Source organism: Lepidochelys kempii, chromosome 3, assembly GCF_965140265.1.
Source record: "Lepidochelys kempii isolate rLepKem1 chromosome 3, rLepKem1.hap2, whole genome shotgun sequence".
Classification (NCBI taxonomy): Eukaryota; Metazoa; Chordata; order Testudines; family Cheloniidae; genus Lepidochelys; species Lepidochelys kempii.
Genome location: NC_133258.1, coordinates 158,951,620 through 158,978,617, shown reverse-complemented (window position 1 = coordinate 158,978,617; position 26,998 = coordinate 158,951,620). Strand labels below are relative to the sequence as shown.

Sequence of the window (26,998 nt, the reverse complement as noted above, 5' to 3'; positions counted from 1 at the left end):
TAGTTGGATGGGTGGAGAAAAAAAAACAGGAGACTGTCCCTTTAAGGGCCTGTAATGTAGCTGGGTAGGGGAGGAGGGGAATGGGCTTCCTTATCTCTCAGCCAATTGGGAGGCGCTTTCTGAAGGAGGACAGTATATATGCTGTCTTCTCTTCTCAGCACAGGGAAGATGCTGACAGAAGGAAATCAGAGGTAAAAGGTAGAGCTCTTGCTAGGGAGGGCTAGGAATAGGCAACTTTGTGAAGAGCTTATTGGGATAGAAGAAGATCTCTCTGTGTGGTAGAACTAAGAGCCAGAGCTGAGTATGAGCTTCTGGGGTGTGGTGATGGACTTTATTTTGAGGACCATAAGGACTGTTCTATTATTTAACTAGCCCCAGATGGCAGGTGGGGTGTCGGGGTGGGAAGGGTGTTAGCCACGAGAAAGACTGTGGAGATCTTAAGGGCCCTAAAGATGGAAATGAGAGGCAGGCTGCTGCAGAGCATCTGCTGGCCACAAGGAGGCAACCAGGAGACAACTGCATTGGTACAAGGTCCCACAATGAAGTTTGACTGGAGCTGGGGTAAAGCCATACATGCAGCTAAAACTCTCATCCAGGCTCTCATCATCTCACATCTCAATTACTGCAACATCCTTTTCTCTGGCCTTGCCAAATGCAATCTTGTCCCACTCATACCCATGCACAGTGCTGCTGCAAATATTATTTTCCTAGCCCTTCACTTCGACACTTTCACTATTGAGATGTCGACTCCTGCCTCTGATTGGCCAATGATACCAGTCTCCATCACCCACTTGCAAAGTTTTCAAATGAGTACCTTTATGTTTTCTCTCATCCTGTCCCTCACGCTTGGGAGAAACTCCCCATAAACATCCATGAAGTTATCTCATTGTCCTCCTTCAAATTGCTCCTTAAAATTCTTCTTTACAATGGTGCCTACAAAAAACTGGACATCAGTTAGCCTGCTGGTGTGCTGAGACCACTGCTGTTCTGTGTTTGTTGTTCTCAGATTAGTTCAGCATGGACTGATATTCACCACATTATTCAGCACTAATTTGGCACCTTTGCTGGCAGTCTGAGCAGGCAAGACACAGTGTGAATGGGCTATGAATGGACGATAAATGTAGTCCCTCCAGCTCAGGCCTGTAGTATGTTTTCATTTCAGTATTTTATTTTTAGATGTTTCTAAGATGTGTATAAATTATAATCTTCAAGCCCAAGAGTTATCAATGCAGCACCTTTTACCAGCAATGAATTCACTTTAAAGAATATTCTCAGCAGATTTCCTACCCAGAAATTACTCGTCGTCAGTTTAACAACAAAAAAACCAAACACCTGCGCTCAAGCCAAACACGCCCGTAAGGGCTCAGTGGTCAAAAATTAGAATGGCCTCCCTAAAACACAGAGATCTGGATTTCTTCCTGCCACTGCCAGTTGAAATGTTCAGTTAGATCTCTGTGTAAAGAAATAAATGGAGACTGAAAATCAGCCTCAATCTCATGCAAATACTTCTGTATTCAAAGCTGTCATTGTCTGGAGAAGCATGCATGGGGGGGGGGGGGGGGAATTCAGGCACATCTATAAATACCTTCCTAATGGTCGCTGTTCTGAAACAGGTGATGCCAGCACAGAATCTGTAAACTATGCAGCATAAGAATGTCTAAATTGGGGCAAATTCTGTGCTGATTTACACTTGGAGTTAATGGCCTTGCATGGGGAGAAAGTCACCACAGAGTGTGGCCAGTATGTTTATAAATCAAGGGAACTTTTATTCTGTTGTTTTATTAGATGCATAGTGTAGTGTGAGGTCATAAACACAGAGACATACTTTAAGCAGCAGCTAGAGAACCTCCTAACCAGGAAGTTCCTACCTTTATTAAGCTCCTTGCTACAACACATTCTGGTCCTCTCTAGTAACTGTGGAGGACCAGTATCTTTATAACCACTCCATAGGTAGCTCCAATACTTACCTTTTTCTTCCATCCACAGAACAAGTACAGCATAGGCAGTGGCAGTACAAGCTTCCTGCCATGCTGTGCCCAACAAATATTCCTCAACTCAGACCTCGAAGATCTCTTCTAGGAGTCAGAGGATAGTTCAGTTTCCATAGCCCATCCAATCTCATCTTAGTGCAAGGATATTAAATATTGCCAACTGTGATGGTGTTGGGGTTTGGGGTTTTTGTTGTTGTTTTTTTGTGTGATGTGGATACCAGTCCACCAGTAACTAGAACAATCGCTTATGACCTGAGATGAGGTGGGGGAGATAATTCTGTGGATATCACTGTCTCTGTGTATTATGCTTTTAGAGAGACAAGGTGGGTGAGGTAATATCTTTTACTGGACCAACTTCTGTTGGTGAAAGAGACAAACTTTTGTGCTTACACAGAGCTCTTCTTTAGGTCTGAGGAAGGTACTCAGTGTCACAGCTAAACACAAGGTGAAACAAATCGTTTAGCATAAGGAGTTAACATCATAAGAGACCATTTTAGGTGAAATGGGCAAGTAACACTTTTGCAGTCACAGGACAAAGGAGGCATAATGGGTTATAGATTGTTGTGATGATCCATAAATCCAGTTTCTTTATTAAGTCCATGATTTTTAGTGTCTAATAAAGTTATGAGTTTAAATTCCCAGGCTTGTGTTTTGAAGGTGTTGTGCAGGTTTCCTTTGAGGACAAGGACTGAGGGTCAAATATGGAGTGATCATTTTGTGAAAGGGGTTTGCCCACGGCTGATATAGTGTTTTTGTCTTTTATCATTTTTCTGTGTGAGTTCATTTGAGAGCACAGCGATTGCCTCATTGTTGTTGTGATGCCACATAGTTGTTTATTGGGGCATTTGATGCATTGCATGAGGTGCATCATATGTTGTAATAGGTGTGTGTAGGACCCATGGATCTTGAAAGGTGTGTTGTGGGGGGTATTGATCATCATAGCAATGGAGATATGTCTGAGGTTTTGCCTCTATTATGGCAGGATCTGGTGCCACATGCCTGTTACAACAGGTAGTGTACCTCATTCAGTGCACTAAATGCCCCAATAACAACTACGTGGGTGACATGAGAATCACTACAGTCTCGAATGAACTGACACAAAAATGATGTAATCTACTCTGGCATCCTTACCTGTCATATGTAACTTAAACTGTATGCTCCTCTGGGCAAGGACTGTCCTTCATTTCTTTGTGCAGCGGCTACACATCAGTAAGACTATAACAAACATTTAATAATAATGCTGTGATATGAAGAGTTATCAGCTGAATACATTGCAACCTGTAGTTTGCTATTGAAAATGCCACAATTCTTTAATTTTAAATGCTCTATAACTTGGTAGAAACAGTGTTGTTAGAGCAGGGGACTTGGAGTCTTTGATTTTATTCTCATTTCTGCCACTAGAGTGCTATATGGGCTCTGATCTGGCAAGTCTCAACCTTTCTGCACTTCTGTTTCCATATCTGCAAAATAGAGACAATCATAACTGCTTAACAGGATTGTTTTGAGGATTACTTGTTCGTAAAGCTAGGCAGTTTACATGCTGTGACCACATGTTTATTTCAGTTGCAGAACAGCTGTCTCATTGGATACGTCTACGCTACAAAAAACTAACAGCAGTGAGTCTCAGAGCCTGGTCAACTAGCTCAGGCTTGTGGGAATCACACTACAGGCTAAAAATAGCAGTGTAGATGTTCCTCCTTGGACTGGAGCTTGGGCTCTGAGACTGTCTCCCCTCACTAGGTTGCAGAGCCCGGGCTTCAGTCCAAGCAACCATGTCCACATTTCTGCGTTTAGCCCTGTACCGCAAGCCCCGGGTTCTGAAATTCACCTCCACAGGTTTGGGGTTTTATTCAGTGTAGATGTACCCGCTACCTTTCTGCATTCACCATCTGTTGGTTGTGTCTACCTGTTGTCGACTCTGGGGAGACCACACTGGGAATTGTAGGCCCGATTTTTGCCTCATTTAAACCAACTTTACACCAATATGTCTGTAGTCACTTAAATGGAGTTACTGGAGATTTCCACTACTGTAAGTAGAACAGACTCAGACCCGGTGTGTTCAGGGTACTTAAACACCAGAAAGATACAGACCAAGTAGGTGGAGTTCATAGGAGAACAACAAAAATAATGAAGGGACTTAGGTTACTGATTTATTAGGAAAGATTAAAAGAGCTAATCGATCCAGATTGGCTAAGCAGTGACTAAGGAGATGGTGGAGAGGGATGTCAGAATGACTGAAGAGTGTAAACAGCAAAAGCCAGATCACCCTCCCCAGAGGGAAAAACCTGAGGGTTTGTCATCAGCGAGGAGTTTTCCTTAGAAAGTTCTGTCAAAGGGACAGAATTTGTTCTCCACCTCCCCAGTCCTCTTGCAGAACAAGCAGGGAGTTCAGCCTACATAATCCTCGGACCACCTCTCAGATCGTCATTCTTCTTGGAAGAGCCACTACAGGCAATGGGCCATCCACACCAAGACGCTGTGCCTCCAGACTTTGAGGCTCTGTGGTGGTGGTGGGGAGACAATGCAAGTCCCTCGCTTGGTTCTGACCCTTTGTGACTGGGTGAGAAGTGAGCCAATCTCTCAGCAAAGTGTGGGCTACACTAGAACTGGGTGTTTTTTTTAGCATATTTCCCCTGAAAAAATTAGGAAACAAAAAGTATTTCTTTCTTTCAAAAATTTTCATGGAATTTTCTGTTTTTTTTCAGTGAAGCAAAATGTTTTGTTTCAGTTTTCAGCCCCCCCCCCCCCCCATGACAGCTTTAAATTTTTGGCTTTCAGAGGGAGTTTTTATATTTGGTTCCTGCCTTTCTCCTTCATTCCACTTTTCCAGTGGAAAAGAAAAGGTAGGGGAGAGGAGAAAAAGGTGGGAGAGGAACAAAACTGTAAAATAAAAATAAAAAAAATCTATTTTTGAAAACTAAAATAATTTTTTTTTTCAAAATGAAAAAAATGCTATATAAAAAACTGGAAAATTGTGAACAAAAGCAAATTTTTCATTAAAATTTTCCTATTATTTGAAAATCTGTAAGGAAACAAAACAAAGAAAAAGGCTGAAAAAATGTTGACCTGGTCTCGTCTACACTGTATGAAAATTTGAGAATCCTTGCTCTATGGATCAAACTTTTTCTGGTTGGGGGTGAGATGTGGGGGTGTATGATGTAACTGGCACAAATCAGGTCTTTTTCATTTCTAACTTGTCTGATTTTGTGCTTAACCCCCTTAATGTTCAAATAGCGAAATAATCCTCCACTTCCAATTAAATCAGGTTGCCTTCTCACTTTTCCTTATTTTAACACAACACCCTTTTCCAAAACTCTCAATTTTAGGACTATGGTTTATTGCATTTATCTGTAGAGAAATGAATTCATTTTTGGAGTTTTGATCTCTGAAAAATACTATAGAAGCACATATTTATTGGAGGAGTGATTCAACCTTGCAGCGGGTCAATATGTATGTCCTATTATAGCATGACCTATCAATATTGCTTTGTACAGTGATCTTGTGGCTGAAGATAGATTTGTGAAATGTATATAGTTCTGTAAAATTATATAGAACATAATTAATTCGTTATATTTGGGATGAATTTCAACCCAAGTTAGTAAGAATAGATCTTAGTAACTACTATAAAGAAAAAGACCTGGATTCACTGAAATTATTGCTGTCATTACAATGTTTGAAAAAATTATTTTGCAGATAATCGCCTTTGATGAGCTAAGGACAGACTTCAAGAGCCCAATAGACCAGTGCAATCCAGTTCATGCAGTGAGTACAGCTTGAGATTTGACAAACATTAGATATTGAATGGAAGAAGATGTGCTGAACTGTCAATGGAAAATATGCAAATAGATTTAGGAATCCCTTATGAATGTAGTTGTAGTCTGTAAGAGCAGCTGCTATTTACTCTTGATTTAGCAACCCATCAATCTGATGGTCTCAGGGTGGATTTTTACTCAGGTAGTTCCCTTTCTTGCTGGAGATGGCTTGAGAGCACTTAGAGATTCAGAAAGAGGAGAAGTTGAAATGTGATTGTAGGGGTTTTGTGCATCTCTTAATTTTGAGGCACACTTTCCCCCTTTAAAATCCCTTTTCTCCTCTGCACCCAAGCAGTGGACTGACCGTTTTCTCCAGGTTTGCAGTGTTGTTGTAGCTGTATCGGTCCCAGGGTATTAGACAGACACTGTGGGTGAGGTAATGTCTTTTATTGGACCAATTGCTGTTGGTGAGAGCTTGAAAGTTTGTTGACTCTCTCCGGAACAGAAGTTGGTCCAATAAGAGATATTACCTCACTCACCTCATCTGCTTCAAGAGTGACCCATTGTCTGTACTGACTACTCAAGGGCTTTGATGAGGGACGCAATCATCACCTTTCTGCCTAGAGGCAGAGGTCAGAATTCTCCCCTACACTAAGGGGGGACCAACCCACTCAAGAAAATGAGGTTCCATCTGCTTCCAGTAAAGGGTAATTTGACACAGAGGCTGTGAGCTCTGCTCTACTCCAGCAGCCTGTCAATTATGTAGGAGTGTGGCAGATCTAGCCCTCACTGCCACTGTGCCTCCTGCTGGTCAGTCTGGGAATTAGCTCTTTTGTAGCGCCTCCTGCTGGCTGATGTCTCTCCTGCCTCAGGTCCCGGTGCCCTTTTCCCTTGGGGTTCTGCTGACCACAGTACCCCCATGCTCTGGGTCTCCCCTCCCAGGGGAGCCCCCAACCCTCTAAGCCCACCTTGCCTCAGTGGCTACTGCCAGTCATCATCTAGCCCTCTTTCTCTGGGGCAGACTGCAGTCTGTAATGGCCACTCATTGGCAAGGGGGTTGGACCTGCTGCCTTTCCCTGCAGCCCCAGATCCTCCCTAGGCCTTCCTGTCAGGGCTCAGCCTGGGAGGTCGCCAGGCCTGAGCTCCCCAGCTCAGCCTGCCCCTTCCCCAGCACTGCTCTGTCCAAGGTACCCTTCACTCCTTCAGGCAGCTAGGTCCATCTCTCTCCAAAGCTAGAGAGAGACCACCTGCCTTCCGGCCCTGCAGCCCTTTTATGGGGCCCAGCCTGGCCCTGATTGGCTGCCTCTCAGCCTTTTCTGATTGGCTCTCAACCCCAGCCCTCTCCTAGTGCTGACTTTTAACCCTTGCTGTGCCAGAGCGGGGTGACTACCCCACTTACAAGGAGCCTGGGCCAAATTTAACTAAATATAGACTGGAAGAAAGGGGTACATCTCCTTTGAAAGTCTGTGGGCCAAATTCTATGGGGACAGAAACAGTTGTATCGATTACATATTGGGTAAGTGGCAAAGATTTGGCATCCGCTGTGTGACTGCAAAACAAGTATAACTTAAAAAATAAGGGCATGTATCAGGAGGTCCAGTCAATGGGTAAGAGACAGCTTTCCCTCTTCCCTTATTTTAACATATTCTTGACCTATTCCCAACATTCCTGGTGTCAAATTCAGTCCTGGTTTAAGCAGGTGCAAATTCTGCTCTCAGGTGAGCCAGTGTTAATCAGAGTGATTGCATTGGCTTCAGTGAAGTTACCCCACATTAATATCAGCAGAACAGAAGGCGGAACTTGGCCCATTGACCTCATTAGGAGTTGCATTTGTTTCTACTATGGGCTGATTGTGGTTCCCATGTAATATCAGATTGGTGTGTTATATACATCTTGCACTGCCACCAAAGGCCAAACAGATTCAAATTACAATACTTGGCCACTTAAATCCGTTTCATGACTAGTTTATTCCCAAAACGTAACTTATGCCATCTTTTATACCACCCTTGAATATGGCATTGTAAGGATAGTCTTGAACCTGAGTCTCCCAAGGAGCTTTGTACTACAGAATCATCGAGCCAGTCTAAAGTTAATATGTATGTTTATGTGATTAATTGTATCTGTTAATCTACTAAAATAAATCCACCCCTAAAATAGTAACTGAAAATGGAAACTGTAGGGAACAATCTCCACTGAAATATATTACAGCATTTTCTATGAAAGTAATATTTAGGCCTATTTATCAATGTTTCTTAATTCTCCTCATGCGTTTTTGTCCTCATCTTGTTATACAGGCACACTTTCTGTGCCTATCTCTGCATCACGTCCCAGTAATTTGTTTTGTTCCTAAACTTGTATAGTGCCCTAGAGAGAGAAACTGCTTTTGTTTTAGAATGCTAATGTAATTGGTTTCCAGGATAAGCAAGTCAATGTCTGTGTGTCCCTGTTCAATTCACGTTGTGATTTAATTAGTTAATTAATTCATTAATCCCAGAATGTTCAGTAGTTTTCATTTACTCTGAACAAACATTGCACAGAAAATGTCCAATAAAATCCTGCAAGTTATTCTGTATCAGTAGCACCATTTTGACTCTCACCTAGCAAACTTTCTGTAATAGCTCAAACTGTATTCTCATGATACTTTCTCCTGTTCAGTGTGGATGTTAATGGGTATTATTCTAGCACACTAGGAGAGATTTTTATGAGAGGAGGCATTTGCTCTGGTGTCATTCACCAAATGTTTTTCCTTCTTGCCTTATTGTGTATCAGTTGGTGCCCACATTTCCATCTATTTAATTGTGTGGACTCCAGATCATACTATTTTAATGTCTTGTACTAATCAGTTTATTCTCACAGCATCCCTGCTAGGTAAGGGAGTATTATTATCCCCATTTTACAGAGAGGGAGCTGAGTCACAGAGATATCAGTCAGGAAGACTATGGCAGAGCTGAGACTCAAACTCAGGTCACCTGATTCCCACTGTAGAGTCTAAAGAACTTCCTCTTCCAGAAGACCAGGCATGTTTATTCCCAGACCTGCAATGGGAGCTATGTTGGCAGAACCTTACATCCACATGGACCGCCCATTGAAGCCAGTGGTGTTTTGCGCAACCTTACATCCCACGTGGACCCCATTGCAGGATAGCACCATAATCTGAGAAGCTTCTTGACATAAAAGGTGCCATGTAAAGGCAAAATATTACTGTTGTACCTTCCACTGTCTCCCCAGACTGAAACCTTTTTTATAGGAGAAATATAATCCTCACAAAATGGAATCAGCTTAAAACAGTTTGAAAAACACAGGCAGTTTAGAGAGAATTGGCTTTACACATTGGTTCATCTCATTATTTGTTTCAGAAAGGTGACTGTAAATAGTAGCTTTTGCAATGTCTAGAGACAAACCTAAACAACCCTCAGGACAATGTACAGTACACGCCAAGCCACTTCTCTAATTTATTGTAAGAAGAGGTGTAAAACTTCACTTACTTTTGAATTGCTCACTCCTCTTGGGCAGAGTGCAACAGAGTCTGTTCTGTGCTAACCGCAGTAAATGCAGAATAATTCCGTTGAGTGTCATGGCGTTACTCTGGATGTACCCTGATGTAACCTAGAGCAAAATCTTGCCTGGTGGCTCGAGTGATATGTGTAAGCAGAGCAGAACATTGTTTTACTAGTGAATTTCTCACCTATGATCCATTTAACAGAAAGCCTGTTAAAGTTTTTGTTTTGACTTTCCTTGCATCAGCTGAGGCTGCATTGTCCTTAACACTGGAATCCTCAAGTACAGTATCTTTCAGTTCATGTAAATGTCTTCTATTTTAAAAGGCTATTTTTAGCATATTACAAATACATTGTAGTAGCCTGATCAACTATAAAAGTTCCACATTGATAGAGCCTCTTGGCAATTATAGAGGTACTTATATAAACAAATGTTCTCTGTGTGGATAGCTCAGTGGTTTGAGCATTGGCCTGCTAAACCCAGGGTTGTGAGTTCAATCCTTGAGGGGGCCATTTAGGGGCAAAAAGTGGGTATTGGTCCTGCTTCAAGCAGGGGGTTGGACTAGATGACCACCTGAGGTCCCTTCCAACCCTAACCTTCTATGATTCTATCTCACTACTGAAGTTAGTGGGAATCTGAAAGTTTGTGTCTCAGTCTCTCTGGACCAATTCAGCCTTAGTGTAAGAAGACACAAATACTGACTTCAAAGTTGTTGCCCTGCTAACTTGATGGCTCAGTTTCATCTCTGGTTTGTTTTCTCACATGTTATGGGGAATAATAATTACCTTCCTCACAAGGGTGTTTAGACAACTGAGTGAATCTATTTTAAAGTTATATGTGAGAGATAAATATTACTAGGCCAAATTCATCCCTGGTGTAACTACATTGATATCTGGATGTAAGCCATGGATGATTTTGGCCCATTATGTTTGTGATATATTTTCTTCAATTAATTACACAATATAACCTCCCACCACTTTTTTTCCACCTTTCTTTGGCAGCGAGAGAGACTAAGAAACATTGAGCGCATCTGCTTTCTTCTGCGAAAGGTGAGCATAAACCAACAGGATCTATGACATTGATGAGAATTGAGACCATCAGATGGCTGTTCTGGGTATGTCCATTTGCCCATCCCACTGATCCTCCACCATCACTCATGAAATCTGAGATTCCAGTGCGAAAATTGGAATCAGTGTTACCTTTGAAAAACAAAGTGGAGGTAATGAGAAGGGGCTGCCATAAGTTAGGATTTCCTGACGAGGACTGAACATTTCAGAACATTCTCAGGTTCAGATTTAATAACCTGCTTTTTGAAGGTGATGATTGGTTTCTGGAGGTGTAACTTGTGACAGTTATGGCCACATGCCCTGTGCTGCCATCAAGATCTGAGGTTTATAATTATTCTTTGCTGGACAGTCATTTACTAATTATTTGATAAATGGAGCATTTTATTTGCATGAGTTCAACCTTTTGAGTTTCTTACAGGCTGAATGAGAATGTTGAGATTATAGAGGCTGACCCTATGATGGTGCTGAGTAACCTCAGTTTATTTGGGAGTAAAGGGTGCTCTGCTCTTTGCAGGACTCATCCAGTAACGGGTTACAAATTCTACTGTAATTTAAGAATGGAATTTTTAAAAGCACTCAAGTGTTGGCCTGACTCTGCTTCCATTAAAGTCCCATTGATTTCACTGGATGCAAAGTTAGACCAACACTGAACATGTCTGGTTTCCTTAGGATGGGATTTTCAATGTAAGCTGTGCTCATCAATGGGAGAATAGCACCAGTGACCATCAGGACCAAAATCACAATGCCCCAGCACGTGCTAAAGAAGCAACACCATTAGCTGGGAGTGAGTACAAGGCTCTTAACCTTGAATCAGGCCAAACACTAGCTGTAGACATGATCACATGCACTTAGCCAGTATATTATGCAAACTGCTTACATCAAGTCTTTTTAACCATTCTGTCTCTGAACAGACCAAGTAAAAAGATCTGACCTTGCAAAAAAGGTTTTAATAAGTGTACCTATGCACTGTATTATAGTATTTAATGCAACATCATGACAATTAGCAAAACATTCCAGCCCTTAGAAGATGTCATTAGAATGTCCAGACTGGAAAGTATTTGTTGCTGCATTGTATTCATCCTGGATGTTTCTGCTACTGTGATCAGCAATGAAATAGCTAACACTATTGACTGCCTGTGGCTATGTTCAGAACAGCTAGAAACTCAGTTTCAAAATGTTGTGATATTGGCAGTGCTAAGTACTGGCTCAGCCTGATCCCAGGGCCTGATTATGTTCTAAACAACTGTATTTGCGCTAGGGAGGGACCCTACTTTATAAAACACTTCTGTTGAATAACTTGATTTATACCAGTTTAGACTGATCATGGGAACAATTGTGAGCACACTGCTGTCAAGAATCATGTGTAATCACTTGCACTGGGCATCTGACAAGGAGAGAAAATATTAATCCATGCTAGCTAAACATAAAAAAGAATCAGTACTTTCCCAGGAACTATTTTGCTGACTCAGCAGTCAGCTAGTTTCCAGCTGTGTCCCAGTTTCTCTGACAGAAAGCAACAGGTGCGTGGCAAATGTATTAATATATGTGAGTCCCGAGGGGAGTCCTTGCCCATAGGAAAGTTTAATTTTTATTGAGCCTGAGCCTCATTGCAAAGATGGTGCTTTCTGGCTAATTACTGATACTGCATACACCAGAGATCAGACTTCTAACTCACTTAAATTGTTTGTTAATGAAGCATCTCCTCCCAGGTTCTTTGGGGACACATTTGTTTTAATTGGGAGATGTGATACAGGAAGAGGAAAAAGGAATAATTACAGAGATGTGCAGTCTTCAAGTCCAATATTTACTAATAATCGCTTTTGTGTACTTAGCAGTTCTGGAGCATTCATGGTTAGTGGCAGAGCTTTGGGGAAGCAATTAAAACACTGAGTGTTTTAAGGACATGGGAATCTGTAGTTTGTAATGAACTCTAAAGACCTTCTGATTACTATAACATTGCTCTCTGTGTGACTGTGAGTAACTAACCTCTGTGTGCCTGTTTCCCTTTCTATAAAATGGGGAAATAGTAACACATACCTGTTTCCTAGGGTGTTGGGGTTGGCTAACATTTTCAAAGCACTTTACAAACATAAAGCCAGCAGTCTTACTGTTAATGCCACTAGAACTGGTTCTTGATTTTTGGCTATTAACCTCTATTTTAAAGGGATTTATGAGTGGTTTGTAAAAATGTGCCTCATTTCACTGTCCCAGGTTCTACAGGGGGGTCTCTCACAAGTGATCATGCACACAGCACCATACAAGTCACATATAGTGAGCCCCAATGGATGAAGAGACTGGATGGTTTGTCAGAATTATCTTGGAAATCCTTAGTTTTTTTTAATGTAGTGGAGCTCATTTGCAGGGTTTGACAATAGCTTGTGGGTATGTGTTTGATTATACTGGAAGATGTTACATAATTTGATTGAGTTTTCAAGCATGGTGGGGTTGACAAAGGAGGGATCCCACTACAGCACAACCAGAACATTCACAAACATCACTATCTGATGTGAATTAATTTGGAAAATGTTTACATACCATGAAAACAATATCTCACTCAGGCAGTATGTAAAGCAGGTGGCATGTATGTAATGTTCTGGCTTTTATGTATGTGTATCGCTGCCCTCTGCTAGATAGACCTAGACCTGCTCAAATTTTCTGCGAGACAATAAAGCTTTGATGAAAAAGAGGCTATGAGCTTTGTTCAGACTTGAGTGATCCCTTGGATTACAATGTAAATGCTTTAAAGATATTATTTCCTGAAGCCAGTTTTAAAACTGGGTTCCCAGTGAGATACTGAAATTCTCCTTTATCTCAGAGGCCTGTTTTTTGGAGCTCTGTAGTATGGTCTTCCAGTCACATGTGGTTTAGCTGGAAATCACACACTTTTTGTGTATGTACATGCCCATAGATTTATTACGTAAGCTGATTTACTTAAAGTATGTGCTAGTGATGCTGATAGCCGTGCAGGCTGGGTCTACACTAGCTTTTCCCCCTCCTAAAATTTGTTACCAATTTTGCAGCTCTGCTGGTGAGAACTCTCCTCTAGGCAATGTGCCAGTGGTGTTTTAACCATCATTGTTTGCAGTGTTGTTGTAGTCATTTTGGTCACAGGATATTAAAGAGAGTACTTTTCCCAACTCTGGAGAAGAGCTCTGTGTAGCTCAAAAGCTTGTCTCTCTCACCAACAGAGGTGGGTCTAATAAAAGATACTACCTCACCTACCATGTCTCTCTTTCAACCATCATGTCATTTAGACCAGCTGTGAGCAGAGAAAGGCATGGTACTTAAAATACTAGTGGCCCACTTGCTGTTGGTACCATGGGTGGTGCTGAACTGGTGTTAGCAACACTGGGAAATTGTAGGGGAAAACGGCTAGTGTAGACACAGCCACAGTGCTAGCGAGAGGTAGAAGAGCTGGGTATTTCCCCTCAGCAATCTGGATGCAGAGCAGTGCTGTAAAGCATGTGTCGGACTTGGAGCAAGCTGTTCTTTTTCTATGTTACCAGGGCATGTCAAGAGCTTAATCCTGCATCATCCCTGGGAAGGTAGAGGAAGGATGAATTGAACTGGCAGGAGACACTGCAGTTTGCTATGCAAAGTAACTGCTATGAGATTTTTAAAAAACAGTTTATAAAATTTAGCACATACCATCTGTAGTCACAAGACTTTTTCCATAGGTGAGTAGTACTAATGTTCCCATTTTACAGCTGGGGGAACAGAGGTACAGTGGGAAAATGAATTGCCCAAATTCACACATCAAATCTGAGGAACAGCTGGAAATATGGCTCAGTCCTTCTGATTTCCTTCTGGTACCTGGTCCACTGGACTCTCCTCATGCAGATCATCTAATAGGAATTTTTCTCTTATTTATATGGTTAAATACCATGATATTTTTTAATATTTTACTGTTCATTATGATGACTGTATTATTACATTATTGGTGCACTGCACAACATTCTCTAGAGAAACTTATTTAATTGACAGATGCCTGATGGAAACTTTTTTTTCTGGTTTTAAGGGCAGTTAGGATTTTCCTATCATTAACACAGTTGGCAACATGGTGGAGCGTAAACATTGTAATACTACAACACTGCCCTAGAGGACAAATTTTAAAAATGGCAACTTAATAGCAGGTAGCAATTCAGATGTGACTATGGACTGCATGGGAACAATGACTGAGTTAACCTCTCATTCCCCAACAGGGAAGTCCTTCCAGGTTAAAGCAGAACATTGTCTGGAAGGAAAATCTCCCATAATATCCTCTCTCAGCAGATAAGCTCCAGACCCCAGTTTGTTCACACCCACCCTTTCATGAGCAATAAAAATGACTCTACTCGAAAAATGATTGCGGGTTTGTTTTTAAACCTAGTTAACTTCAAGCAAGATAGGGATATGAGAAGCAGAACTGGAATTGGAGTCTGTGTGGAAGGGAACTAAGATTTATAAGAGACAGATCTTTCGCCTTTCCTACAGCTGTAAAGAAAGCATTTATGCTAAGTCAAACATAATATCTCTGGAGCTGCAGGATTAGAGACATGCTGAGTCAGATCTTTATCCTTTTATTTATTGTTTGTAAATTCAGAAAGAGCAACAGGGAACACTGCAAATTTCCAGGGTCAAAGCAACTGTAACCACAAAAAGAAAAGGAGGACTTGTGGCACCTTAGAGACTAACCAATTTTATTTGAACATAAGCTTTCGTGAGCTAAGCTTATGCTCAAATAACTTGGTTAGTCTCTAAGGTGCCACAAGTCCTCCTTTTCTTTTTGCGAATACAGACTAACACGGCTGCTACTCTGAAACCTGTAACCACAAAGTGACTTTGAGAGGGACATTTGCCCTCAGAGATGTTCCAGATAATTGAAAAAAAAGAAAAAAAGAAAAATAGGTTTTGGGGAGGGGGTTTACAATTGAAAGATAAACGTTGTATCTTTCTTTTTATTTTTGGTGTATTTGTATAAGACAATCCTGGAGACTAAAGTCCTCTTTTGTAATTTACTATCGCTTTTCCACAGAAAAGATAGAGCACGGAAAGCAGTAGTGCTAGGTTCACCACACTGCCCTACCAATGTCCCTGAGCCATAACCTGGATGGAACACTTCTAGGGGTGAGAGGCCCATAATGATGATACATTGCACTTCTTCCAGTGCACTCCATTGGAAGATCTCAAGACACTTTGCAAACATTCATTTCTCACAACAGCCTTGTGAGGTAGGTAATTATCATTAGCCCCATTTTACAGTTGGCAAAACTGAGGCACAGAAATGTTAAATAACTGGTACAAGGAGGTCACCTAGCAACTCACTGGCAGAGCAGAGATTAGAATCCAGAGGTCTTGACTCCCAGAGGTGAAAGATTAGTGCACTAACTCACTGCCTTGCCTTGTCTGAAGAATAGTTCATGGGGTTAAATGACAGCCAGAAGAGAAAGCTACACTAGTTTTTTTACTCCTAAAATTTCCCAAAATTGCTACCATAGTTCAGCTCCACCAATAACAGATGTGGTGGCAACCCTAGTGTAAATAAGCTGCTGGTGTTTTAACTATCTTGTGAACTCATCCTGCTCAGTACCAGTTTAGGCAATACAATGATTAATATGCCAGTGCTTGCTGAAGCTTTTTCTGTGATAGAGTTCCCACCATTGCTATCATCAGTGTAGATTCATAGATTCATAGATTCATAGATATTTAGGTCAGAAGGGACCATTATGATCATCTAGTCTGACCTCCTGCACAATGCAGGCCACAGAATTTCACCCACCACTCCTAAAAAAGACCTCACACCTATATCTGTGCTATTGAAGTCCTCAAATTGTAGTTTGAAGACCTCAAGGAGCAGAGAATCCTCCAGCAAGTGACCCGTGCCCCATGCTACAGAGGAAGGCGAAAAACCTCCAGGGCCTTCCAATCTGCCCTGGAGGAAAATTCCTTCCCGACCCCAAATATGGCGATCAGCTAAACCCTGAGCATATGGGCAAGATTCATCAGCCAGATACTACAGAAAATTCTTTCCCGGGTAACTTGGATCTTACCCCATCTAAAAACCCATCACAGGCCATTGGGCCTATTTACCATGAATATTTAATTACCAAAACCATGTTATCCCATCATACCATCTCCTCCATAAACTTATCGAGTTTAATCTTAAAGCAAGATAGATCTTTTGCCCCCACTACTTCCCTCGGAAGGCTATTCCAAAACTTCACTCCTCTGATGGTTAGAAACCTTCGTCTAATTTCTAATCTAAATTTCCTAGTGGCCAGTTTATATCCATTTGTTCTTGTGTCCACATTGGTATTGAGTTTAAATAATTCCTCTCCCTCTCTGGTATTTATCCCTCTGATATATTTATAGAGAGCAATCATATCTCCCCTCAACCTTCTTTTAGTTAGGCTAAACAAGCCAAGCTCCCTGAGTCTCCTTTCATAAGACAAGTTTTCCATTCCTTGGATCATCCTAGTAGCCCTTCTCTGTACCTGTTCCAGTTTGAATTCATCCTTCTTAAACATGGGAGACCAGAACTGCACACAGTATTCCAGGTGAGGTCTCACCAGTGCCTTATATAACGGTACTAAAACCTCCTTATCCCTACTGGAAATACCTCTCCTGATGCATCCCAAGACGACATTAGCTTTTTTCACAGCCATATCACATTGGCAGCTCATAGTCAACCTATGATCAACCAATACTCCAAGGTCCTTTTCCTCCTCCGTTACTTCTAGTTGATGCGTCCCTAGCTTATAACTAAAATTCTTGTTATTAATCCCTAAATGCATGACCTTACACTTCTCACTATTAAATTTCATCCTATTCCTATTACTCCAGTTTACAAGGTCATCCAGATCCTCCTGTAGGGTATCCCTGTCCTTCTCTAAATTAGCAATACCTCCCAGCTTTGTATCATCTGCAAACTTTATTAGCACACTCCCACTTTTTGTGCCCAGGTCAGTAATAAAAAGATTAAATAAGATTGGTCCCAAAACTGATCCTTGAGGAACTCCACTGGTAACCTCCCTCCAACTTGACAGTTCACCTTTCAGTAGGACCCGTTGTAGTCTCCCCTTTAACCAATTCCCTATCCACCTTTCAATTTTCCTATTGATGCCCATCTTATCCAATTTAACTAATAATTCCCCATGTGGCACAGTATCAAACGCCTTACTAAAATCTAAATAAATTAGATCCACTGCATTTCCTTTATCTAAAAAATCTGTTACTCTCTCAAAGAAGGAAATCAGGTTGGTTTGGCACGATCTACCTTTTGTAAAACCATGTTGTATTTTGTCCCATTTACCATTGACTTCAATGTCCTTAACTACCTTCTCCTTCAAAATTTTTTCCAAGACCTTGCATACTACAGATGTCAAACTAACAGGCCTATAATTACTTGGATCACTTTTTTTCCCTTTCTTAAAAATAGGAACTATGTTAGCAATTCTCCAATCATATGGTACAACCCCTGAATTTACAGATTCATTAAAAATTCTTGCTAATGGGCTTGCAATTTCTTGTGCCAATTCTTTTAATATTCTTGGATGAAGATTATCTGGGCCCCCCGATTTAGCCCCATTAAGCTGTTTGAGTTTCGCTTCTACCTCAGATATGGTGATGTCTACCTCCATATCCTCATTCCCATTTATCATGCTACCATTATCCCTAAGATCCTCTTTAGTCTTATTAAAGACTGAGGCAAAGTATTTGTTTAGATATTGGGCCATGCCTAGATTATCCTTGACCTCCACTCCATCCTCAGTTTTTAGCGGTCCCACTTCTTCTTTCTTTGTTTTTTTCCTATTTATATGACTATAGAACCTTTTACTATTGGTTTTAATTCCCTTTGCAAGGTCCAACTCTACTTGACTTTTAGCCTGTCTCACTTTATCCCTACATATTCTGACCTCAATAAAGTAGCTTTCCTTACTGATCCCTCCCTTCTTCCACTCCCTATATGCTTTCTGCTTTTTCTTAATTACCTCTCTAAGATGCTTGCTCATCCAGCTTGGTCTACAACTCCTGCCTATGAATTTTTTCCCCTTTCTTGGGGAAAGGCAAGCTTCTTGGGCAGTGTAGCTGCCTCAATGGTGGAAGATGTACTGTAGACAGGGCTTGGGTGATCAGATATGATTTTACCACCCTATAGGGTTTCAACTCTGTCTATACTAAATCCACCAAAGTAGCTACAACTTGTGGAACTGCACCAATTGGGAATTATGGATCTGAAAAATCCCAGTGTAGACACAGCCTAAAATCTAGTGTAAACAAGCCCAACAAATCAGGCCGTGTATATGATACATTGGCACAGCTGCAGCTACACCACTATAGTGTAGATGCTTCCTACGTTGATGGTTTTTCCATTGATGTAGTTAATCCACCTCTCCGAGAGGCAGTATCTACCTCTACAGAAGAATTCTTCCATCAACCTAGGTGTGTCTCACCGTGGGTTTGGTCGACGTAACCACGGTACTCAGGGCATGAAATTTTTCACAACCCTGAGCAACATAGCTAGATAGACCTAATTTTTAAGTACAGAACAGGCCTCAGTTGCAAAGCTGGGAATAGAAACTATACCCCTACCTTTAGTAGCACTATAAATCATTTTCAGCACTGATTAAAAATGAACCAGTTCCTAATTTAGACAGGGATTAATAAGCATAGCCATACTGTAAAGATAGGTCTGCTTTAGAGAGAGAATCTTGCATTGTCTTCACTGCCAGGTTTGAAACACAGCCGGTGCTGTCTCCTGCTCTAATGAATAGTAAAAATTTCCTTCTTGCCGCTTAGGTGCCTTTGTCATTAGAGGGGGAGACTGAATTGTTGGCCAGTGAAAATCAGGTAAATTAAGTCTGTGGCAGTAGCAGAACTTGCTGTGATATTTCACAGAACAATGTAGGATGCATTTTGAGTTTTGATAAATTGTTCCTAGGACAAAGACCATAATGAGAACAGAAAATGGCATTACATGAATCGCTTCCATTGACGGAGATTGTAACAAAGCTGGAGTATATGCACTTTGTCCACTCTTGTTAGAGTCCAAAGACTGCATCCTTGTTAGTGGCTTCTTGATGCCTTCTATATTTCCTGGCATACCTAATGCGTTTCTCTTTCATACCTCATGAATATCATGACACCGCTGAGTCTGACTCACCAGCTGGGCAGCAGGAAACCCTGCAGGAGGCTCCTCCTGCTGTGTGATTGGTAGCTAAAACTCACATCAAGGGGCAATGTAAATTAGTTATGAAGAATAACCTCTGCTAGTACGAACTGTGCTGGAGCTATTTGGGCAATCATTCAGTTCACATTTTAATAGCTTACGTGTCCTTATAAGACAATACAGATAGAAGCTTCTGCCCTAGCAGACACTGCTGCACATAAAGTGATTTGAATCAGTATTATAATTTTAAAGTTTTAAAATATTTATCATCTCATATATTATTTTCTTGGGTATTTAAACCATTTGCTTCTAACTTTGAAGCACAATTGTAAAATGGTTCTAGCTAGAGATGGCCTTGAATCACAAAACATGATCTGAATAGCTGCGGATGTAGGGAAATTTGAGTTCAGATCTAAAGTCCATGCCCAACCACTTTCTCTAATGATGGAGCATACTGACACTCCAGCTGTGAACACCCCAAAACTTCAGGGAAGTTTGAATCCCTCTCTGAACTTGACAGCCTGGACTCATCTGTATTTATTGTGCTGAGTTGAAATAAATGTTGACATTAAAACCCCAAACCACGATGAATGTGCCTGGTTTCAGTTTTTGTTACAAACTTGAAGCTCAGATCTGTTCAGGGATCTTTCCGTCTAGGGTTTTAGTTGAGGCCATAGTTTGAGGAAGGTGTCAGACATAAAATACAGCTGCAGACCCAAACTTTCCCAAAGTTCAGGTTGTGTTTGGATCTGATTTCAGGCTCATCTCTACTTTTAACAAGGGTCGGGCCCTAATAAGGACTGACCAGCTAAGCCATTTTCCCTGAAGTGGGTTTATACTATTTTAAACCTTTTCAGGAATCCTGATTCCTTGACAGGTTTGGATTGGTCTTAAGTATCTACTCTGTGACTGGGACCACAAAGACTTTCTTAAACTATTTGATTACCTGAAAAAATCTTAATGCAATTGATTAACAAGTGTTTTGTGTGTGTGGTCTTATTCACCGAGGTGCTCACTTGAGCACTTTGTTACTATCTCCTATTTGATTCAAGGAATAACCAGAAACTTTTACCTATCTAGCAGCCTACAAAAATGTTGGGTAAATATACTGTCGGGAACAATTCTGCTTTGGTCAGGGTGTGGATGAATAGCATATGTAAGAACGTTTTCTTTCTAACTTCTGGGTTGCCATTGTTATTATTTACATTTCCCTTTCATTTTTGCTCCCATTATTTATGGTAGTCCTTGGCAGGCTGAGGTACTGAAATGGATCATTGGCAGAAGTGTTTAACATGTTTAACATGAAAGCCTAATTCTTATTATTTGTATTACAGGAGTGCATCAAGATCCTAACAAAGAACAAGGCTCCTTTGAGCTAGGTGCTATACAAACACATAGTAAGAAATTGTGTGCTTTTCAGGGCAGGAACTATCTAAATAAACAAGACAGATAAAAGGTGGGAGACGAAACAGAGGTAGGAAGGCTGACAAAGGGACTTAGACACCTAGAAAATCACTGGAACAGCACTGTGACCCACAAAGCCCAAGTTAAGTGCTAGGCTCCCTATGCAATGCCTGGGGAGAAAGAGGCACTTTAGAATGCAATCCACAAAACCCAGCACACTAGGTAGGGAGCCACCTAAGCTAGCCAATGGGAGATGCTGAGGAGAGTGGTGTGTGCAAAGCCCTGCCTCTCTTATGGAGGTAGGCACCTAAGGCCAGCTACAGGGAGGTGCTGAGTTCTGCTAGTGATCAGTGAACAGGGAAAGATGTGTGTTTTTCTGCCTAATATGCATGCAGGCCCGATCTGGTAGGCTTGCTCAGAGGTTGCCTATCTCCAAATAAAACGAGCCAGGGAAGAGATGCTCCCTTTAGCTTAATAGTTAGGGTACTTGCCCAGGAAGTGGGAGACCTCCTGTTCAAGTCTCTTCTCTGCCCTGAGGGGCAGAAGGGATTTAAACAGGGCTCAGCCACCTGTCAGGTGAGTGTTCTAGCCACTGGACTATGGGATAATCTGATGTGGGGCCTCTCAGTCTCTCATATTGAAATTGTTCCATTTGAATTAAATAATTGAGCGAGAGAGAGAGAGAGAGAGAGACTGACACTATAGCCCAGTGATTAGAGCACTCATCTGAGAGATGGGAGATCCCTGTTGAAATTCCTTCTCACTGGGGTGAGGGGAGCTTGAATTGGGGTCTCCCACATCCTTAACCACTGGGCTAAGGGTTATAAGAGAGGGCTTCCTCCTTCCCACCCTGTCTTGTGTGGAGTTAAGCAGCCTCTGAGTACAACTACTGGATCAGGCCTCACACGTAAGTTAGGCAGGGGAACATTTTGTGGATCGCTCTGCAGTTCAGGCAGGTGATACCCATCCAGACCCCTATGGTGAGGCAGCTGTGCACATGCTCAGGGGCAGAAACATAGGCACCTAGGGAACTTTTACTGCAAATAATTAAGCACAAAGTGAGTTTAGGTGCCTATAGGGTTAGACGGCAGCCAAGCAGGAGTTTTGTGTATCACAGTGGTGCCTAAAACAGAACTTGGGCACCTAAGTAGAGCCAGGCCAAAGTGACTTGTCGAAGGTTACACAGCAAAGCCGGGAATAGCAATCAACATCTTCTGAGTGCTAGTTTACTGCACTACCCACTAAACTCCACTGCCTCTCCAAGCCAGCATGAGCCTGCAGTGTGTTGAGTGCCTCCCACAAGGATGCTTCAATAGATATTAAGCATTCAGTACCTTTCACAGGATTGGGTGCTGCCTGGTTTAGTCTCAGGTCTGTCTGCATATGTTGTAAAAAGGCTGTCTCTGGAGAATGCTGCATCCTGAGCTGCTTGTAATACTAGCTAATTAGATCGTGTTCTTCTGGTTCATTGATCATCAGTGTAATTCTATATTGATTTTTAATTGCTTACTTTTGTAAGTTTCTTAATGATAGCCTGGAATCTCTCTGATATGCTTTCTTTTAATTTTCTTAGCTGTTTTTTAAGCTCTCAGTTTAGTGATTTGTCCAAAATAGATCCTGGAAGAATTTGGGGCAAGAACTTTCAGTTTCTGTTCCCCCTGATTATGGTATCAACTTTCTGTTAGCAAGCAGAAAGCTACATTTCCTTTTAGTTTATAAATAATAACTGAAAATGTTTGCTGCTTTTTGGGGAGTTGATGTCTTAGGGATTTGATAATGGCGCATGGGACCTTTCATCTTTAGGATACCCATTCTAATCCAGCCCAGCTCTGTACTGACTTACAATTATTATAGTCTGATTGATGGCTCGTGGGTGTGAAATTACTTGGTGGTTTTCAGTGTTTAGATACTTTGGTGATGTGTGCTGTGCAAAACCCCGAGACTATGTTGCTAGAATGGTCTCAGCCCAGGTTTTAGTGGGCAGGAGTCCACAAAACCGCCATCTCACAATTAGTCCTTTTGCAGACTATCAGCAGAGACTCCAAGGACTGTATATAGGCATAGGGAGTGTAGTATCCTCTTGCCCCTCATGGTGTTGGTCAGCTCTGCAGTAGATCAGCAGGGCCATGTGGAGAAGCTTGCAGTTCCACCATACTTGTTGTGCACGTTCTGTCAATATTGCACTTCTGTCTCCAGGGCTGACAATGCAGCCTCTTTTTCCTTACTTTGTAAAACCAATGTTTCTCTTGGCCTTAAAGATAGTTCTAATTAGGGTGACCAGATGCCCCGATTTTATAGGGACAGTCCTGATATTTGGGGCTTTTTCTTATATAGGCACCTTTTACCCCCTACCCCCTGTCCCGATTTTTCACACTTGCTATCTGGTCACCCTAGTTCTAATAACATGTTTAAAACACTTCTAATGGGGTGTAACTTTGTTAGTCTTACACCATTGAAAATAAGATTTCAAGTAGGTTAAAAATACATTAGTACAAAATTTTCAGCTAGCTCATGGAAATCATGCCTTATGCATAATTTATTTTTAGACTGTTTCTGTAGAGAGTCTCTTGTTAGTCAGAGAAGAAATGGAACAATTTGCAGTTTATATAAACAGCAGGATTGTCACCAGTTTGCACAACTTGGGGAAAGATGTTTCCAAGATCTGGAGGGAGCATTATCTCCCTGCAGGGGATGTGGGAGGGAATAGGAAAAGCAAATGAGATATTTTGAAAGTGGTTTGGACTCTGCAGGTTTATGCACCTACATGAACTTCATTTCCATTATCGTGCTCCCTCTGCAATCCACATAGCTGGCCAAGTCTTTCTGGTATACTCCACAGTGTAAAGTCAGGGTTGCTGCAGGGTCTGATGGCCAGACCCAGATCCAAAGACAGTGAGAGGTTTTCAGATACAGGCTTTTGCTTTGGGCCAGTTGCAACACTTGGAATTAAGCTTCATCAAAATTCAGGAAGGATGGGAGAACTTGCTCCAGAGCCACTTCTCATACTAATGGGCCAAATCTAGAACTGATATAAGCTGTTGTAACTCCATTGAAGTCAATGGAACTGAGCTTGCTTACACTGATTTTGACTCATAGTTATAGTTTGACACTGGCCTATTTATGTCCTCTTTATTCCATTTCAGATTGTAACTGTAACCCTTCTGCCCGTCAGAGTTGGCAGCAACAAGGGCCGGGTTCAATATCTAGGGGTTCCATTCCAATAACACAATGCAAACCGGCTCGAGCCCCCACCCAGTGACCTGGGACAAATATATACCACCCCCGCTGGGCGCCTCCAAGAGGCAATACTTCCCCTCTCGCAAGCACATAGTCTGAGTGTAGCAAAAGCCTTTTAATAACAGAGAGAAACAATGTGGCATTATGTTGGGGAAACACCACCAACAGGATTCATAACACAACCCATGAGCAACAAAAAAACCCACCCCAGACAAATTGGGGCATGCCCTTTTCCCTTTGGTTCTTGAGTCCAGCAATCCCAAATCACCCAAAGTCCCAAAAGTCCAATGCCCCAAAAGTCTCTGTCCCTGGTCAGGGCAGCCCCAGAGTTCGAAAGTTTATCTGCGGAGCTTTACCTCCCAACCTGGGTGGAAATGGGACGGGGGTAAGAGGCACCTTACGTGATCTGAAGCTGACCGCCCCATAGCTCCATAGCGGCACTCCGCTCCGCCAGCTGCCCCACAAACTCCTTCGCTCAGCTGCACTCCGCTCCGCCAGCCGCCCCACGAACTCCTTTGCTCCGCTCCGCTCCGCCAGCCGCCCCACGAACTCCTTCGCTCAGCTGCGCTCCGCTCCGCCAGCCACCCCACGAACTCCTTCGCTTAGCTGCACTCCGCTCCGCCAGCCGCCCCACGAACTCCTTCGCTCCGCTCCACGGCCCACAAGCAGCTCCTGCCATCCACACACTGCTCCGCGTCGAACTGCTCCACAATATATCTTCAGGCTCCCCCACTACTTAACACAACACTCAGTGATTTCAGCTCTTAGGTGAATTCAGCTTGTAGTAGGGGAGCCCCAGTGCTGGTGCACTGTCAGCCCAAAGTGAGCTCAGCAGCCTATAACTAGACTTCTAATGAAATCAAAATTAGCTCTGATATTCCACAGTGGAGAGAGGAGGAAGTGCAATTAGCATGTAAGGCCCTCACCAAGGGGCCCATGCCACCAAGTATTAACACTTGTCCCCAGCCTCTCTCCATTCACACAGTTTTGGAACCCATGACCTTTGCCTAGTGAGTGCTACTTAGTTGATGGTGAATCCCTCCATCATAACAAAAGGCCACGTACAGTTTCAAGCACAGTTCCCATAATCAGGGTAATAACAATTTATTCTTCCTGCCCCAATAACAGAGACACTGGGGATCCCACAGCAGCCAAAGTGACCATTTGGGCAGCTATGGTCTCATTCTAGGCGTGGTGGGTGTGCCTATGCAAATGAGATCAGCCCCTGAAGTTCTTTTCCACAACTTGCCACACCTCACCACCAGATGTCAGGGTGGAGCTCATCCTGACACTGCTTACATAACTATGTCCTTCACTCGTCACAAGGCTTAGCTATATGGTGAGTTGCTGCGCAGTAAGTGAGGGTGTGAATCAACACTGCACCAGCTTGCCCCACAGTTACGCACTGTGTGGACACAGCTACAGCACAGTGGAAGTCCCGGGATGCAGCTTAGAGTACTATGCTTTCAAGCACCAATACGCTAAGCCTGTACTCTGAGGCTTTACCGCGCTGTAGCAGTGTTCACACAGCGAGTTACTGCACAGCAAGCTAGTGGACTGTAGCTTCACACTTTGGCTTGCTGAGCAATAACTTACCATGCAGACAAGTCACTGGTCTCTTAGCTTTAAAGTGCCTAAAGCTGTCACTGACTACTGGAGGCAGGCTGTACAGGATGCAGCGCCTAGTGACTAGAGTAAATTCATAAACTTTATGGAAGCTGGCATCCGCATTGTTTGATGTTCAGAAACAAATTATTTAAAGAAGCCCTGTCAAATTAAAATGAGCTGAAATTGCAATCACTCTTGTCAACTTTTGGACTGTGTGCTGCATTTGCTTTGTACTGAACAGGATTGGAATGGAAGAAGAGAAGTGAAAAAGACATAAGGATGAGATGATAAAAAAAGGAAGGGATGAGTGTAAGGGGAGAGCTCTAAGTGATAAATCAGAGATGAGATGCATCCTCTCCAGCCTCCCATTGGATGTGGGAGGTACGTCTTCACTACCTATCCCCACTGCAGAAAGAAATAGAGAAAAAGGAGACATGGGAGATGAGGAACAAGGAGAATCTTTCTATTTCTCTTAGGTATTTATACAGTCTCATTACCATAGTATCTTTGCAGTTCAGTCTTTAATGTATTTTCCCTCACAACATCCTTGTGAGGTAGGGAGGCACTATTTGTCCCCATTTTGCAGATTGGGACCTGAGGCAAAGATGAACAAAGGAATTGCCATACTGGATCAGTTCTCTGATCAATTTACTTCATATCTTGTCACCAACAGTGGCCAGCGCCAGATGTTTTAGAGGAGGGTGCTAGAAACACCACAGTCGACAGATGTGGGATAATTTGCCCTCCATGAAGGTCTCATCCTATTCCCTAGTAAAGTGTTTCAGCTCTGACTGAGCTACTCCTTGTGGTCAGATACCAGGCTGCTGTATTGGTTACTATGTGCTTTTACACCTACTGAATAGCATCCAGACACTGTTTCTTAGTCTAGTGACTCCAGCAGGGAGTAGACCCCTGTCTAGTATCCCTTTTCTCTGGGGATATGGGACTCAATGTTGCAGCTGTCATTACGATGACCAGACAGCAAGTGTAAAAAATCAGGATGGGGATGGGGGGTAACAGGAGCCTATATAAGAAAAAGCCCCCAAAATCGGGACTGTCCCTATAAAATCGGAGCATCTGGTCACCCTAGCTGTCATAGATCCCAACAGTAGTTCTGACCCCTTCAATTCTCCCCAATAGCTTAAACACACCCTCTCCAGAGCTCCACCCTTGTGGGTATTCTGGGTTACTGTTATCCATTTGTAACAATTAAAAAAAGGGAACACGCAGACCGTGGAAAGGAACTTCTAAACTTTGTCCATGAGTAAAGATACACTTTACTCATAGACAAAG

General features: G+C 42.3%; 1 protein-coding gene across 1 annotated transcript in view; it reads left to right on the top strand.

The window, feature by feature from the left end:
• CNIH3 (cornichon family AMPA receptor auxiliary protein 3) overlaps positions 1-26,998 on the top strand; it is an 86,729-nt gene that overhangs the window by 31,508 nt on the left and 28,223 nt on the right. The window contains exons 2-3 of the mRNA XM_073338744.1: positions 5,685-5,753; positions 10,243-10,290. Coding sequence (XP_073194845.1) covers positions 5,685-5,753; positions 10,243-10,290 — 117 coding nt within the window. The remainder of the gene's footprint in view (positions 1-5,684; positions 5,754-10,242; positions 10,291-26,998) is intronic.